The sequence below is a fragment of the Orcinus orca genome, chromosome 9 (genome assembly GCF_937001465.1).
Source record: "Orcinus orca chromosome 9, mOrcOrc1.1, whole genome shotgun sequence".
NCBI classification, from domain to species: Eukaryota; Metazoa; Chordata; class Mammalia; order Artiodactyla; family Delphinidae; genus Orcinus; species Orcinus orca.
The window spans coordinates 73891961-73909476 of record NC_064567.1 but is presented as its reverse complement, the minus strand read 5'-3'; the positions used below and the strand labels follow the sequence as shown (position 1 = coordinate 73909476).

At 44.4% G+C, this 17516-nt stretch overlaps 2 protein-coding genes across 10 annotated transcripts in view; one reads left to right on the top strand and one right to left on the bottom strand.

Annotated features, from left to right (window-relative positions):
• Nucleotides 1-6956, top strand: part of CDCA7L (cell division cycle associated 7 like) — a 50362-nt gene extending 43406 nt beyond the window's left edge. For 6 of the 9 annotated variants that reach the window (XM_033440514.2, XM_033440502.2, XM_049714545.1 and 3 more), the window contains 6 exons: nucleotides 1573-1644; nucleotides 1759-1929; nucleotides 2683-2808; nucleotides 3520-3888; nucleotides 4908-5044; nucleotides 5559-6956. In XM_033440514.2, coding sequence (XP_033296405.1) covers nucleotides 1573-1644; nucleotides 1759-1929; nucleotides 2683-2808; nucleotides 3520-3888; nucleotides 4908-5044; nucleotides 5559-5589 — 906 coding nt within the window. In that variant the 3' untranslated portion in view covers nucleotides 5590-6956. The remainder of the gene's footprint in view (nucleotides 1-1572; nucleotides 1645-1758; nucleotides 1930-2682; nucleotides 2809-3519; nucleotides 3889-4907; nucleotides 5045-5558) is intronic. The other 3 variants (XM_033440536.2, XM_012534739.3, XM_004263445.4) reach the window with 1 other exon arrangement.
• The window catches only part of DNAH11 (dynein axonemal heavy chain 11), a 315752-nt gene continuing 303955 nt past the window's right edge, over nucleotides 5720-17516 (bottom strand). The window contains 5 exon segments of the mRNA XM_049714548.1: nucleotides 5720-6862; nucleotides 7858-7998; nucleotides 8429-8541; nucleotides 14551-14666; nucleotides 14746-14928. Of these exon segments, the coding sequence (XP_049570505.1) occupies nucleotides 6615-6862; nucleotides 7858-7998; nucleotides 8429-8541; nucleotides 14551-14666; nucleotides 14746-14928 (801 nt within the window). The 3' untranslated portion in view covers nucleotides 5720-6614.

The following is a 17516-nucleotide window of genomic DNA, read 5'->3' as shown; positions in this document are numbered from 1 at the left end:
GGCTGCGTCCCCACAGATGCTGCTGCTTTGGCTTCGGTCAGGAAGTGTGCTCTGGGCATTGTGGGTTCTTTCTTGGACCCCAAGCGGTTATCACCTGATTAGCTCTGGTTTGGGAACAGAGACTCCCAGGACCATTTTTAGCCCCCTCCACAGTGCCATGGACTAAACGCCATTTACTGTTGATCAAGTTATGTTGCAAATATGCAGTGGTATTTTACGGAGATGAGAGGCCCTGTTCCCAGCAGAAAGAAGCAGTGTGTAAACGTGGGTGTCATGAAGACCACTTAGAAGTTGTTTTGTGCAGGTCAGGCAGGCAGCTTTCAACCTAGATGCTGTAGTGTCAAGATATCAGCTAAAGGAATGAAAGGGGTCTAGGTATTAAAAGGAACTGAGCAGTTTTGAATCACTTTAAAATGTTTTCACCAGAATAATTAATGGAACAAGGTGAAATCTTTGTGTATTTGGTTTTTCTGTATGTGGTCAGTAACTGTGGTTTCCTTCATAATTTTATACACACAGAATTTAAAAAAATCATCATCACTTTTAGTATTTTGGTATATTTTTTTCTTTAATATTTTCTTTTTAAAAAGCATAATTTAATGATTCTGTATATGCAGTCTTATTATATGTCTATTAAGTTGCTTAAGAAAATATAAATCCTACTTCGGGGTATAATTTATCCAGAGACATATTTGTGCTCAGTTAAGAGAAATTTTTAGTGTCGTATCTCTCTGCATCTTTAAAATAAGAACTATGAGGGCTTCCCTGGTGGTGCAGTGGTTGAGAGTCTGCCTGCCGATGCAGGGGACACGGGTTCGTGCCCCGGTCCGGGAAGATCCCACATGCCGCGGAGCGGCTGGGCCCGTGAGCCATGGCCGCTGGGCCTGCGCGTCTGGAGCCTGTGCTCTGCAACGGGAGAGGCCACAACAGTGAGAGGTCCGTGTACCGTAAAAAAAAAATAAAAAATAAGAACTATGTTCATGATTTTAGGATTTAGGGGTGACACCCATACCTCTGTGTAAGTCTAAAACTAAAAGGAATCCTAATTAAATTGATTGGCACGTTAATGCCTGTTATTTGGTGTTCTTAGGTGTTTATTTGGGAATATTTTCAGAAATTATTTTTATTGATAAGAAATTAACCAACTTAAAGACTCAGTGTTTCGGAGCTCTGAATAACTGCCGGAATGATCTAGTTGGGCCTTTTCTGTTGTGAACGTGATGAAACTTGATTCAGGTGGGCAAAATGATAGGTTCCAGGGTCACACTGAGAGTTAGTAGCCCAGTCACGATTCTAACCGCATGCTCCAGGCCTTGGACCTTCCAGGACAGTTTTCATCGTGTCTTCTTCTACCTAAGGAACGGGCATAGATTTTATTCCTCTCATGCTATCAGCATCTCACCTGCGTAGATAAAAATCTTTACATGTGAGGTTAAAAAAATAACAACTGCTGAGATCTTATGTAAACTACAAGTTTCTCATGGCTGCAAACTGGAAGACTTGTGATAACGTGTTAGATGAGGTAGACGTGGCAATATTTATGCACGATCCTTTCTTTCTTCTGAACTTCAGCTTGCTCAATTATTGGCGGAATTGAACTCAATGCCAGATTTCTTCCCGCTCCGAACCCCGAACTCAGCTTCTGTAAGTGGAACTCCTTGTATCTATTGATTCCAGTACTCATGCACACAGTCGGTTGCTAGATGGCTTTCATTCCAGAAAGCAGCCAGTTGTGTGTGTCTGTGCTCTCACCTGCAGAAGAAGAAAGCAGTGAGGCGGGCCTTCTCAGAGGGACAGATCACACGGCGCACCAACCCGGCCCGGAGCGCACGGCCTCCCGAGAAGTTCGCCCTGGAGAACTTCACCGTGTCGGCCGCCAAGTTCGCAGAAGAGTTTTACAGTTTCAGAAGAAGGAAGACAACAAGCGGGGTATTTTCTGACTATAATGAACCAATGCTTCTTTGTCTAAGCCAGCGGTCCTCGCATGTGAGCGTTCATCACAGCCCTCTGGGGCTCGGTGAGAGCGCTGAGGTTCTGACTCAGTAGGTCTGCAGCAGCTGAGAAGTTGCATTTCAGCCAAGTTCCCAGATGCTGTGGGTACTCCTGGGACCGCACTCGGAAAAGAACCCCGGGCCTAAGCTTGCGCTTGATCTAAGCTGTAGGCCATGAAGCGGGTCCTTCCTCTAAACCGAGCAATGGTTAGGACCCCAGCTTCATCTCCAGTGGAGGCTGTAAAGGGCTGATAACGGCAGCAGGTGGCTTCGTGGTTTTGCTTGTGGGCAAGTACAGTGATGCCTCTGGTCTTTCTGTTTAGGAATGGGGAGTTTGGAGTGCTTTCAGTCTAGAGCAAGACACTCTGGACCCTTCCTATTTGTGGCTTTGGCTGTTCAGTGTGGTTCACTTCCCCGGCCTCACAGAGCTTGCCGCAGGTGACCATTCAGTGGTCAGGGAAACCCTGAGCTTCTGGTTTATCGTCCTGTGTCACCTTGCTATCAGGGAGGCTTGGCACTAAGGATAGGAGCTCAGCAAATGACTAAAATGTATGAATGATTTCAGGGAAATAGAAGAGGGACATAGTTAACATGCATGGTCCTAGAGCTCTGAGGAGCTTAAAACTTCTATAATTTGTTTTTAACCGCCCAAGCCATCTAATGCCCAGTTCTGCTTTGGCTCGTTCTGCAGGGGAGATGCCAGGGATATCGACGACGTCGCCGTGTATCTTCTTTTCGGCCAGTGGAGGACATCACTGAAGAGGACTTGGAGAATGTGGCCATAACTGTTCGAGATAAAATCTATGATAAAGTTCTGGTAAAGTATATCTGATGAATAATTCACATGATCGTGACTTATACTGGGAGTCCCAGGCACTGGTATTTGAAATCCTGCCTTGTTTTAAACTGTATCTGGGCTTACGCGTTTGTGCCGTCTCCCCAGGGCGCAGAGGTGGGCTCCGAGTGGGAGCAGCTGTAACTGGGAAAGGGGAGACAGGTCTCTCTGGGGGATGCATTATCTGTGGGGGGAGGCAGGGGTGTAGTCTGGAAAAGCACAGTTGTAATTGTTATATTTTAAATAGTTTTTATGTTTTAAACGTTGAAAAAACTAATACGCTTTTATAACCAACAGAAATATATTTCCAATATTAACACTGTATTAACACTGTTGAAAATGTACGTATAATATATATTTTATATAACCAATAGAAACTAAAGTTTGATAGAATATCTTTGGTAGGTAGGAAATGTGTTAAGTCTTTTAGAATGGTAATGTAGAGGATGGCTTTGTGTCGTTTCGCATCCTTTTTAGATAATGGGACAGTGTCTTAAATACTGTTAAAAGGTTTTCAATTGAATCGCCAGCGTTTTAAAACCAGGAGATTTATCCTGAACGTAACCGGATTGCTAGGAACTGGGTGGGAGCCGTGCGATGCTGCCCAGGGCTTATCACTCAGTCACCTGTCACCCCTGTGGGCTCTGGTCTCTCCCATCATTTCTGTCCAGCTGATCATTTCATTTCTTCCAGGTTCCCGGCTCAGTCTCATCTGCCCTAAGAGGCTTCTCTGGCCCCAGAATTAAAAGTGCTTACAGGCTGCCAGAGAGTGCCAGTGTTTGTACCAGAGAAACAGCACTGCTCGATTCTGGGGGAGAGGCAGGGCTGCTTTGTGCACTTAGGATATCCGTGTGGCCTCGTGGGCCTCCCCCTCCAAATCCCATGTTCACCACCCACCGCCTTCCACCGCAGGGTAACACTTGCCACCAGTGTCGGCAGAAGACCATTGACACCAAGACGGTGTGTCGGAACCAGAGCTGCGGCGGGGTGCGAGGACAGTTTTGTGGGCCTTGCCTGCGGAATCGCTACGGGGAGGACGTGCGATCGGCGCTGCTGGACCCGGTAGGCACAGTGCTCGCCTCGGCCTGAGTTGTATCGGTGAGGGGAGCAAGCTGAGGACGGGGCTCCTGGGCCCTCTATCGGGTACCTGCAGCTGCAGAGCTCTGGGTTTTGTAGACCCCCCTCACCACCCTCCTTTTCATTCTGCCTCTTGAGACTGGCAGCAATGAAAAGTAGAGTTTCCTGCCCTAGATAGGACTGCAGAAGAGAGTGCGTTTCGCTTTCCAGGGTCAGAGGCAAGCTTTCTTAGTTAGGGTTTGTACAGGCAAGCCTGTGTCCCTTTCCTCCAGCAGCGTCCTTTACCTTGGATTTGCCGGGGCCAGGCCCAGGGGGTGGGTATACCGTGGTGTAGGGTGCTTTCTGTGCGCACCTGCACTGCTCTGAGATTTCACGTCTGTTAGTGCAGTTTATTTCAGTTGTTATTCTTTTAGCCTCCCAACACCTTGGTTCTCTCTGTAAAATGAGATAATACATAGTATGATGGTTAGTGTGTATGCCCTTGAACCTGGGCAGTCTGGCTCCAGAGTCTGTGCTCTTAACTGCTGCAAGACCTCTTATGCAGCAGTCATGGGGGTAAATAGACTGTCCCGAGTTTGCAGGTGAATGTAAACTGCTACTCAGGTTGAGTGATTTGAGAAACCCTATGCTCTCAGAAGCAGGGCCGACCTCCTGGGCGTGTGACCTGTGAAGTTGTAAGGGGCCCTGCACTTGCTCTGATACCTGAAATGCTCCAAAACTTTTTGAACATACGTCTACTAACTATGCACCTGGTTCTGTTTAAAACCAACACGCTTCAGTGTTTCTGCATGCGTGATCTGGGGTGATCAACCTTTCTGGACCTTTTTGAAACATGCCAGGGGAAGGAGACATTAGTACCTGTCACAGGGTGAAGGATTATCTGAAGAGTCTCACGTGATTAAAGATTGGTGGAGAGGCTGAGTGATCCAGGCTCAATCAGAAGCTCATCTTGCGGGGAGAGCCTGTTGATAACGGGGGCATTCCTGCTGCCATTGCTTCCCTAGGGTTGGGTGTGTCCTCCCTGCCGGGGCATCTGCAATTGCAGTTACTGTCGGAAGCGTGATGGTCGCTGTGCCACAGGCATCCTCATTCATCTGGCCAAGTTTTACGGTTATAATAACGTTAAGGAATATCTGGAGAGGTAAGCCTCACAAATCAAAAACAGAGGTTGTAATGCCCGCGTGCAGCTGGGGAGACCCTCTAGGCAGGTACGGGGTTGACTTGTTTCAGTTGCTTCTTAGAAACCACATCGAGTGCCAGTCGTCCTGTGTCTCTTTGCATTGGGCAAGCTTGGGACTGGTATTTTCCCTATCGGGAAGTTCCCTCCTTTGCTAGAATTTCCCCCTGACTGCCTCCAACAGTAAAGAGTCTACAAGGCAGGCTGAGGGAAAGCTGTGAAGGCCCAAGGCAGCCCTAAGGAGAGGGGAGGCTTGGGTCACGTGCGCTCGGACGAGGAGGCTGCTTGTAGGGACGCAGGAGTCAGGCGAGTGGCCCTGGGGGCCGGCCCGCACCACTGTGTGTGCGTGAGGAGTCGGGCCTGAGCTGGTGACAGGAGCCGGTTCGGGCTTGGTACTCCAGGGGATGGTTGAGCCTCTAACCTAGGATGCCGCTGTGCTCGTGCCTCCGTCCCACTAATGCGTCCCATTTTTTCTCAGCTTACAAAAGCAGCTGGTAAAAGACAACTAAGAGAAGAACCAGCCAGCTCACCATGGAGGACTCCGACAAGACATGCCATTTGTGCCTAAGATTTCTTATGGTTGTGTTTGTATACAGAAATTCTTTGTAGATCTAAATACTATTTTTTTTTAAAGATTGTTTGTTTATATACTTCAAAAGATTTCTCAGGAAGACGAGAGAGGAATCGACATACATGTATACGCAGGCCTGTTTATAGATTGAATTGTTAAAAGCATCTGCAGCTGATTTAAAAAACATAGTTTAGATGAGGGGGGTAGAGTTACCCCAGAGAAAACATTGTGTAAGCAGCTCTTGCCTTTGTTGCCTTGATCTTTTACCTCCCAAACCAGTCCCTGGAGGCCAGCTTGTGACGGGTTACGTCCCCTTTAAGTTTACCTTATCACAAGTGACCATAGTTTAAGCTGCTCTGGGTCATTGGAAATTTATATTGAAAATGTTCCCCTAAATTACAAGGTGCAATTACCTGTAGATCTTGAGTTTTATTTTTGTTATTTTTGTTAACACTTGAACAAAAAGTGGACTGTCTGTCACATTCTGGACACTGGAGGGCTGCTGGCCAGGAGGAGCGGCTGCCTGGGGCCAGTGGCTTTTATATTTTAAGAGAATATAAAGGCTAATACTTTTTGTTTATCTACAAGAACTAGGCTCCCGCGTGTATGGACCGGGAGCAGACTTCCAACCATATTGTTTTGGAGGTTCAGTGGAACGTTGATGAAAATGTGATCTATACTGTACTCTTTTTTGTGTTGCAGGAAGGCTGGGGAGAGCTAAAAATGAACATTTTCAGTAGGGTTCCCATCTTTTTTTCTACAGTTGCTTCTTTTTGTCCCCCTTCTCTACTTTTCAAAGATGGTGTTTGTTTAAAAACAACGAATGCTAAGTTAGTTACTTAAAAGGTACATAAGCTGGACTCTGTTTTATGCCTCTCAGTAGGATAAACGACCGTGCGGGAACAAGGACATCTCCGCGGTGCTCCGGTGGGAGGAATAGAAGCCCCTCTGCAAGGGCCGTTGTTACGCCTCCAGCAGGAGGGCCACGCCTGCCAGGACCCATTTGGCCGCCTTTTCTTTGCTCTTCAACCTGAAGGTCCAGACACGGTTGGGGCCCCTCGTTTTGGTTTTGTACACAGGGCACTCGTAGGTGTGTTGGGTTTCCTGTCTGTCCGCGGGTATGGCTTTTGCAAAGATGACTGGCATTGCAGACCTTAACTCCTTGAGGTAGGCGTCCACGATGGCTCCTGACTCGCTGTCCCATCTGGCACCTACAGCATAAACCCAAGGGTTACAACCGTGCTGTATGTTGGTACTGAGCCTCTGTCTGTTGTAGGCAATAAACGTTCCGGTTTTGTCACTTCACTCCATCAGTGGCTTCCTTAGCGAGCTGGCCCATGACTGAGATGGGAGGGAGATGAGGGTACTTGCTGCCCAGGGGCCACGCATACACTGTAAGCACAGACTCTTCTTGCTCCTGTGCTAATGCCTGAACTCTCTCCTGTGAACAGTAAACTAAATGATCTGAATTTAAAAGGTGTAAACCTTACCTACATGAAAACAGATTCCGTGAGAGAGAATCACAGATGCAGTAAAGCAAACTAGTTGTTTGTCCTTCCTTTAAAGAAGTGCATCTGCATGCTTATGGTCAGTATAAGACGTGTCCAACTCACCACATTCCCTCCCCACTGCACATTCTTTTCTTCGTCTAAGTTCAGGTCACTTGTTGTTTATACCACCTACCCCGCCTTTAAAGCACATGCCACACGTGTTCAGATGTTGAAAGTGAAAAAGGAGCATCTTGGCAGAGACTTGGAAAGCATTTCTCCAAGTGCCCTTTAAGGTAAGAGGAAGCGGTCTACAAGATGAGATAAATGCATGGGTGAATAAACTTGGAAGCTACTGCATATTCTACCCCTTTGCCCAGAGATTCACAATATGCATTGGCATCTTACAGGCTTAGAGAGATGGTATTTTACCACAAGGGTGAAGTTAAACAGTTTTTTAAAAAGGAGAAGAAAGTTTTGTACTGATTCAAAAGCAAAGTAAATTCAGTGTATAGGTCTTTAAGTGATAGCCATGGCCTTAAAATTTGGCTCACATTGGACACACATCCTATCTACCTATCTTAGCATTTAAATTGTTCGAAAGCCGGAAACGAAGTAAATAACCACCAGTGTGAGTGAGTGCTGAGCAATGGAATAAACAAAGGACAAATACCAACTTGAAGCTGAGTGAGAAAGGTTCACTCTTTGGGACATCTTACCTTCCATGAGGAGCCCGTGGAGGTATGCGCCTTCCCTGGGGGGGTGCCCATAATCCTCCTTCGTTTTTTTGGTAACCTCAACATTCAAGCACATTTTATCCAGCGGCCACTCGTTTCTTCGAGCCGTGGTCTGCATGATTGCTTTGGGAGGAGGACGGACAGGAATGGAGTAGGATAAAGCCACAGACAGAAGGGTCCCAGGAGCCACCCGTCTAAGCTGAGCATCTCCCTGAGTGAGGCGTGCTTTGGGCCCACGGGGTGTTCTTGGGCATTCCACGTGGCTGCACTAGAGCAGGACCACCTCCCTGCTTTGGTGGACGGAGTTTTACTGGCACGGCTATCCCTAGTTAGCTTATGCTCTGCCGTGCCAGAGTGGAACCGATGTGAGAGACCGGGCCGCCCGTGACGGGAAACGTTTACCGGGGTGAACCCCATCCCACCTCTCTTAGCTGCTCCTGTCCTGCCGGGCGTTTTGTTTCCTCTGTAGTGGCCAGGGCAGGGGGAGTGGCTGGGGTTCTGCTAGGGGGTGTGACTCTGTCAGCATCAGGGGCCGCCCTGCCCCAGCCCTTACCGGTTAAGAAGGACTGAGGGTTGAAGAAGCCAGAAAGCCACACCACAGCCGGAAGGGCGAGATCTTGTGTCCAGGTATCCAGTTCCCGACATCGCAAGAGGAGGTCATTAAACCTGGTGAGTAGAAGGTAAGAAGACACAGACTTGCTTTTTGGTAATAAAGTTTTTCAGTAAGATTAGAGTCCGCGGGGTGAAGAGTGGTGGTAGAGAGGTCCACAACTGATAACCAGTGAAATCGTTAGCTGACGATTTGCAGAACACTGTCCCTTTAAAGGGCTAGATTATATGTCCCGTTGAGATTGGGGACAAGAAACACTGGGAAACGTGACCGAAAAATTTGCCTCCGTTTATTCAACCACTATTTTATTTAGATCCGCCCAGTGAAACGTGGTGACTCTACACAGGTGATCTGTGTAATGATCCGGGCTGACAGATGCCAACACGGAGGTACACAGGGACACACGGGAAAGAGCACACCCCCGTGTGTCTAAGGATGGCGAGGGGAAGGTTGCCAGGAAAGGCAGGGGCAGTAAAACGTGGCATTAGCCTTCCCACGTGCAGTAATTACCTGAAAGCAGGAAAGGAAAGGCTACTAAGGGAACCAACCATCTTCCATCCATCCAAAGCCTGTGGTGTGAGAAACTGCTGTTTTTACACAGGTTCTCTCATCCCGTGGGCATAGCTATTAGGCCAGGTAGGAAGTATCTAAAATTTACCTGTGAGGAAGCCAGCTCACAGAAGCTAAGGAAAAATGAACTTTCATAAAATGAGGAGATACTGAAATGTAGGTCGAAGGACTGCTAAAAACAGTAGGGAAATGGAGCACAGAGCAAAGAGCCCAGGGAAAAAGGCAGCAAAGCAGTTCTCCAGGGTGAGGGCCACAGCAGGTAGCACTGACACTTCCTGGGACCTTGTTTCGTTCACAGTTGCCAAGGAAGCAGGGTTGAGTGAGAAATCATCCCGACAGACCACCACTTGGAGGAAACGTCTGTCTGAGATTGGGCCGTGAAGGAGGAAAGGCTTTTTAAACTTGGGTCACAAGGAAAATTCCTGCCAGGTTAGAACATGGCCCTGGGCCTTGCCCCATATTAAATTCTTTCAAATAGCTGGTTTTAGGGAAAACATACTCCATGATAGATCCCACAAAGAAGAAAGGCAAAGAACAGGAAGAGCAAGGATAAAATGTTGTCACAAGAGGGTAAACACTGCAGCAACAAGTTTTTCTAAAAATGAGTGATTGTATAACAAGATTATGCATTAAACAGATAAGGTAAGAAAAAGTGAGGAAATTAAGTTGGAAAAGAATTACAGAAATGAAAGCACAAAGTAAGCAGCATAAGGCAGAATAGTAAAAAAAAAAAAAGCAAAAGGAAATGGAAAAAAGGAGTTAAAGAGTTAGAGTAGAAATAGGACGAATGCTGAATGAAACAGCACACGTTTAGTAATACAGTTCTAGAAAATGTGAGTTTTCCTAAGTTACAAATTTGAATCATTATAATCAGGGACATATGTTGCAAGAAAATATGACACATAATAATCAACACTAAGATATATCTTAATGTGGACTGGAGACAGAATCCTCTGGACAGCCAAGAAAAAATACGAAGACTTTATATAAAGGGGAAAAAATTATGTTAGCTTCAGACACCTCCACAGCAGCATTTAAGCAGAATAGAACGAGGCCTACAAAGTCCTCTGACAACGAATGGGCTAAATTACTTTTATAACCAGCCGAACTGTTATTTGAGTATGAAGACAACTGATTATATGGCATGAAAAACCACTTGCAAATCCAATAAACAGGAAGGTATAGAGAACCCAAAAAATAAAAGTAAGAGGAATCTGAAATCAAGACTTTCAACACACTTGTTTAAACTTGAGAAAGAAAAAGGGTGGCAGTCATAAAAACAAAATTACAAAACTAGGTCAGGCAAAGGATTAATCTCCAAAATTTATAAGCAGCTCATGCAGCTTAATAACAAAAAAACAAACAACCCAATCCAAAAATGGGCAGAAGACCTAAATAGACATTTCTCCAAAGAAGATATACAGATTGCCAACAAACACATGAAAGAATGCTCAACATCATTAATCATTAGAGAAATGTAAATCAAAACTACAATGAGATATCATCTCACACCAGTCAGAATGGCCATCATCAAAAAATCTAGAAACAATAAATGCTGGAGAGGGTGTGGAGAAAAGGAAACACTCTTGCACTGTTGGTGGGAATGTAAATTGATACAGCCACTGGGAGAACAGTATGGAGGTTCCTTAAAAACTACAAATAGAATTACCATATATCCCAGCAATCCCACTACTGGGCATATACCCTGAGAAAACCATAATTCAAAAAGAGTCATGTACCAAAATGTTCACTGCAGCTCTATTTACAATAGCCTGGAGATGGAAACAACCTAAGTGTCCATCATCAGATGAATGGATAAAGAAGATGTGGCACATATATACAATGGAATATTAGCCATAAAAAGAAATGAAATTGAGCTATTTGTAATGAGGTGGATAGAGCTAGAGTCTGTCATACAGGGTGAAGTAAGTAAGAAAGAGAGACAAATACCGTATGCTAACACATATAGAATTTAAGAAAAAAAATGTCATGAAGAACCTAGGGGTAAGACAGGAATAAAGACACATACCTACTAGAGAATGGACTTGAGGATACGGGGAGGGGGAAGGGTAAGCTGCGACAAAGCGAGAGAGAGGCATGGACATATATACACTACCAAACGTAAACTAGATAGCTAGTGGGAAGCAGCCGCATAGCACAGGGAGATCAGCTTGGTGCTTTGTGACCACCTAGAGGGGTGGGAGAGGGAGGGAGGGAGACGCAAGAGGGAAGAGATATGGGAACATATGTATATATATAACTGATTCATTTTGTTGTAAAGCAGAAACTAACACACCATTGTAAAGCAATTATACTCCAATAAAGATGTTAAGAAAAATAAATTTAAAAACTAGGTCAGGTACTTTCCCCTCCCCTCAAAATAAGCAACGTGAAACTAAAAATTCAGGGGAGAAACAGTAGGCAAGAGAACAGGAGACAATTGAAGACACAATGAAGATCAGCCAGAACTGACAGACTCACCCGGAACACATGGGGGGGGACACACAGATGGAACGTAATGCGAGTTCAGGCAGGTGAAGAGAATGGCAAGGGCAATATTTGGAGAAAGAAAGGCTAAGAATTTTACAGGGTGGAAACACCTGTGGCCTCCCATTTGTAACAGCACACAGTACCAAGTAAGATGCATTTTTAAAAGACCATACCTAAATACAGCAGTAAAAATTACAGAGCATTGATTACAGAATATTAATACATTAAGGGTCAAGAGGAAAAAATTCTTAAAAGCCTCCCAGAGTCAATAACTTAGCTGTGAAGGAATGACAGGTATTTATGAACAGACTCACTAGCCGCAATAAACGCCAGAAGACAATGCAGTTATAACACTGAAGTTCTGAGAGAAAATAATCGTATCTAGAATTCTACATACAGGTAGACAGACCATTAATCGAGTGAGAGGGCAGTAAAGAGAATTCAGACACACTACCATCTACTCCCCACCACGTACACTGGAAGCCGTGTACTTCCTCCTTTAGGGCAATGAAGAGGGGCTCCAGGACAGAGGAGCCCCAGGTGAGGTGTGCACAGCATCTATGCTGCCGCTGCTTGTTGTTTCAGCAATGAGTGGCATTTTTGCATTCTATAACTGAAGGTTCCAGAGAAAATCTGACTCAAGTCATGCTTGATTCAGAGAATCTCAAGCCCAGTTTCTTTCCTTTCCTCTTTGCCTTTTTCAGTGCTGACCACGTGGCCCCAATGTGGCCTGAACTTTACTTCCTGAATTTATGCCAACTGGAAAGGGGCTCACTTTTATTTTAGGATTAAAAGTAAATAGGACCCTGTGCCAAAGGCGTAAAAGACGAGAAAGAAAAGAAAGATACAACAGAAATACAGAAGTTTTGCAAACATCTCTCAGGGAACATCGCTTTGGTGGCTATAATGCAGCAGGGCAATTCTTACCATATCTATGGCTGATGGCATGGTCTCTGGATATGCGCTTTGTGGTGAGGAAAAAAAAACAGGTGGCTGGGCTTTAAAATAAGTCATCTGACATGATTTTTGCAAGTGCACAGTAGCTGAACTATGACAACTCTCTACAGGTGACACAGGTCAAATATAATGTTGTATACTTTTAACATCATTTTTCTGAATGATCTATATTCCATACCACAAGAGTTCTATAACTGCGTTTTCTCAAACATACGTCAAATTCACCACAGGCCATCTTTGCAAATGACCTGGACAAAAGCATCCTAAAAACATTCCCAAGGGACAGTCTGTCAACAGCAAAAATAAGTCTTGAAGAATCTCATGACAAAAGTTTAAATGGTTTTACTTCTCTATTTGTCATGTATACAAATTACTTATCTATAAATCACTTCTATAGAAGAATTAATACTTGGATTGTCTTGGGAGAAACATGAAATCTGTCTCAGTCGTCTGTCAAGTGGAGATATTAATACCAGTTCTACCCACATCATTTGGAGTAGGAGAGCTTATTTGGAAATCAAAGTACAGAAAAGAAAAAAAAAGCAACAATGAACAAAGAAATCTATACGTGTTATTAAGCAAAAATAATCGCCGACTGGGGTTTCCCCGGTGGCACAGTGGTTGACAGTCTGCCTGCTGATGCAGGGGACACGGGTTTGTGCCCCGGTCCGGGAAGATCCCACATGCCGTGGAGCAGCTGGGCCCGTGAGCCATGGCCGCTGAGCCTGTGCGTCCGGAGCCTGTGCTCCGCAACGGGAGACGCCACAACAGTGAGAGGCCCGCATACCGCAAAAAAAAAAAAATAATAATCGCCAACTGTAAACAAAAAAATACTGTGGATTAAACTAAAGTTGAACTACAGTTCCAGATCACGAGGAGCTTAAAACGTCTAAAGGAAAAAGTATTGACTTTATGTTGCGTTAGAAACACCAAAAGTGTTTATGTTACAACTTCAAGAGTCTTCCTAAAATAATAGGAACTGTACAGGGATAAACATGGGATAAAGAAAACTTAAACCAACAGAAGTCAGAAAAGTTTGGAAAAGAAGCAGCTAAGAAAAATAGAATTTAGGAAGCACAAAATAAGACGGTGGAGAGAAGTCTAAAGTTATTGCTATAAAATTTAAGTGTAAATATAAATCTTTTTGATTGGAAATATAAAATCTGAGTTTAGATATTCATAGCATTAACAGAAATCCATTGAGAGGCTTTACTCACTCTTCCCTGCTGTGATGCTTTGCTGCCATCTGTGGCATTTCCACAGGGCACCTTCGCTGGGTTTGCACACACCCTGCACCCCCCACCCCCAGCAAACCGCTGCGTGCCTGGGGGGGGGCAGTTCCAACGTGCGGTCACTTGGAATTCTAATGGGACCTTCCAGTTTAAGGATGAGCGTAGCATTCTGGTTCGTGGAAGAAAAATTTAGGAAGGTGAGAAGAAAGAAAGAACGTCCATGTGGAAAAGCCAAGAATAGAGCCAGCCTTGTGAAACTTCTGGTGCTGACTACCAAGGCCAAGTTGTGGTTGGAGACAACACTGGCTTTCAGGGAGCTGTGAATTTCTGTCCCTGGCTTTGTGGCACGTCACTGCGGTCACACCCCCAAATTGAAGGCAGTCTGGTTTACTGCGTACCACTTTAGGAGTTCGCTGTGAAATGGCATTAGTAATCACTGGCTTCGAAAATAAGGGTATAACATGATGTGAGGGGTAAACTTAAAATGTGCCTCCCGTGGCCATTTAAATCTGATCCACTCAGGGAGGGAATTCTGTTCTCCACATTTTTCAGATGAAAAACTGAAACACAGAGGTCAGGTATTTTGTCCTAGATCAGATAGCTATTCAGTGAGAAGCAGAATTCGAATCTTGCTCTGAGCCTGACCTCTAATTGATTTTTGCCTTTCACTCAAGTGAAACTGGTGGTGGCTTGCACAGTTATGGCTGAATACAATCACAAAGTACATTTTTCATGGTTCCTATGAGGCATAATTCCGAACACCAAACCAGCCGTGAGGCTGGCGATGGCCGGCAGCAGCAGGGGTGGGGCACTTACCACAGGGCCAGGCCGTAAGTAGACGGGTACGCCAGTTTGCTCCAGCTTTCTGGTACTGCATCGTGACTCAGTGCAGACTGCTGGGCTTCCATGCCAGGACACAGCGTCAGCTCCCCCTTGCAGGGAGAAAAAAGGCCACATAGTGAGTATCGTTTAATGTGAAGAAGGCTGCTCTAGTCTCACTTTTAAACTTACCTTCAATCCATGGTCTAATTGTTGAAGTGACACCCGGATTTCCCGAAGGAGAATATTCATCCTCTCACATTCTTGGAAGCAGACAAGGACATAGGGGCTTCTGTCTGGGTTTTTGTGCATTATCTCTGCCATGTTGAACTCTTCTGGAAGTTTCTCCAAAATGTCATCCAAGACATTCTTAACCTTAAATCATTAACAAACACAAAGATTTAGCTCCTTTCTATTTCAATTTTGGTCATGGTGACTATATAGCCTCTATTTTTTTTTTTTTTTTAAGTCTAAGACTGTATCATACGACTCCCAAAGATGCTTGCTCATGAGTTTAAAAGATGCCTACTAACTCCCAGGAGCGGGGCAGAGTGGCACCGCCAACTCCCTCAATCGGTGCAGCCCTCCCCTCCTTGACATCCCACAGTCTCGTCAGGGAGGTGCTACTATTTGTTTGTAGTTTATTTACTGTTAGCATTTAGGGAACATAAGAACTCTCTCTCATCGACTACATTTCATTTCTTTGTAAAGACATGATCAGAGGATGGAGAACCCCAATATCTGGGTAGGCCATTTTGCAATCTGCTATTTTAGAAAAGTTATTTGAAAAGTCACATGAACCAAAGATGCCCTTTACACTTGAGTTAATTCTGGTGACTCTGCGATGCTGCCCTTGCAACTGACACATCCTAAAATTTGGGGGGCAATTTGGATCAATATTTCCAACAACAAGGAAGCCTCTATCTTTTGTAGCTGTTGCCCTAAAGAAATGAAGGATTTGTTCACTGAAGACGTGCATATGTACATAGTGCTCTGATGTGGATATTTATTCCAACGATGCAGTTTTACAGAGCTGGGAAAACCAACAAATACCTAAGAAGGACAAAAGGTCGGAAGATATTGCCTGTCTTCAGCCTCAGGCAGCTTTCCCTCTTTCATTTATTTCTCGCATTACTGCCTGTGGCTCTGACGGGATGCGTGCAGATTGCTTTATTAGCACCCTGGCAGGTCATTTGTCAGATCCTGAAATCTTGAGCTTATTTACAGCAGCAGTACAGAGTATGAAACACAGCGCTGTAGAGAACTTAGGTCAAAGAAAGGCTTTGGGACTCAGCTACAATCTGGTTTCCTTCACTGGCCCTTTCTAGCTGTCTGGCTTTGGGAAGTCACCTAAGCTTATCTCCAAAAGAGATTCCGATACTACTCAGAGCTGTTGCAGATTAAATTGGCATATTTGTAAAGCACTTTCTATAGTGCCTAGTATATAAACACCTAGTAGATGGTGGTTGGTACAACCAGTCTGCTTGTAGGAGATGCTGAGGCATCTTTACCTCATTTGCTTTGCATTTTCTGGTGTAATGATCAGCTGCCTCCCTGGAGAGATTGAAGCCCCAGAACCAGATGAAGACCTCATCCACCTCTCTGCATCTATTAACACTATAGATCTTCCCAAATGGATGGATTTTTAAATACGTTCATCTTTTAAAAAATCTAAATTCATATAGGGAAGATGTTAGTATATAGGATAAAACGTGCTGTAACAAATTCTAAAGCTTCTAAATTACAAACAAGTGTCTCAATGAATGGGACCTCACTATAATTAGACCTGATGTTTATTGTGTTTCCACACACTGAATCCTTGATTGATAATTCTGAGAGAAACAGAGGCTAATTTATTGAGGGAAAAATAAGCTCTTCAGGTTTTACATTAATGAGAAGTAAGATTTTAATCCAAAGGTAAAAAACATTATTTGATGTCCATTTCTCATCCCCATCATTCTATGGTAATAAGAACCTTCGAAAGAAGGATAATGCCAATCTCCCAAGAAAAGGTGAAAAAAGACACTGTAACAAAATGACAGAGCCAAAAACACACTGAATGAAAGGCAAGCCACACACGTGGAGAAGAAATTTGCAATACATACACCTAACAAAGGACACACATCTGAAATAAAAGAGTTCTTACAAATCAGTAAGAAAAAGATTGACAACCCAATTAGAAATTGGGCAAGCAAGTGGAACAGGTACTTCACACGAAAGTGTATCCAAACGGCCATAAGCGTATGAAAAAATGTTCAGTATTATTCCTTAACTGAGGAATGCAAAGTTAAAACCACAAAGAAATACCATGACTCCTAACAAGACCCCAAGAAGCAGGAGCAACTGGAACTCATACACACTGCTGGTGGGTGGAAGTGTGTAGGAGTGGTTGTACAGCTTTGGAAAACTGGGAGTATCTACTAAAGCTGAACATTATACCCTTTGATCCAACGATTCCACTTCTGGGTATACAGGAATGAGTATTATGAGCAGATAGCTTTGGGAGTTAACATTTCTATGCTGACAAAAGACTATACAAGAATGTGCACGGCTGTGATAGTCATTGTAATGAAAAGCTAGAAAGAACCCGAACACCCATCCCCTATAGAAGGAGCAAATTAAGAATTTTATATATATAAATAAAGAATTACATAGTAAAATACTAAACAGAAATGAACCATTGGTTCATGCAGCGACATGGATGAATCTTACAATGAAATGTGGAGTGAAAGGAGCCAGACATAAATGAGTACATCCTATAAGGCTGCATGTATTTGAAGTTTAAACACCGGGAAGTCTACTCCATCTAGTCTGTGGTGACAGAGGTAAGGAGGGTGGGTACCTTTGGCCTGGGGTGGAGAGGGTACTGATCGGTAAGGGGCAGGGGTATCCTTTTGGAGTGCTGGAAATGTTCTGTACTTTGATCCAGGTGGTGGTTATGTGCACACAAAGGTAAAAACTTC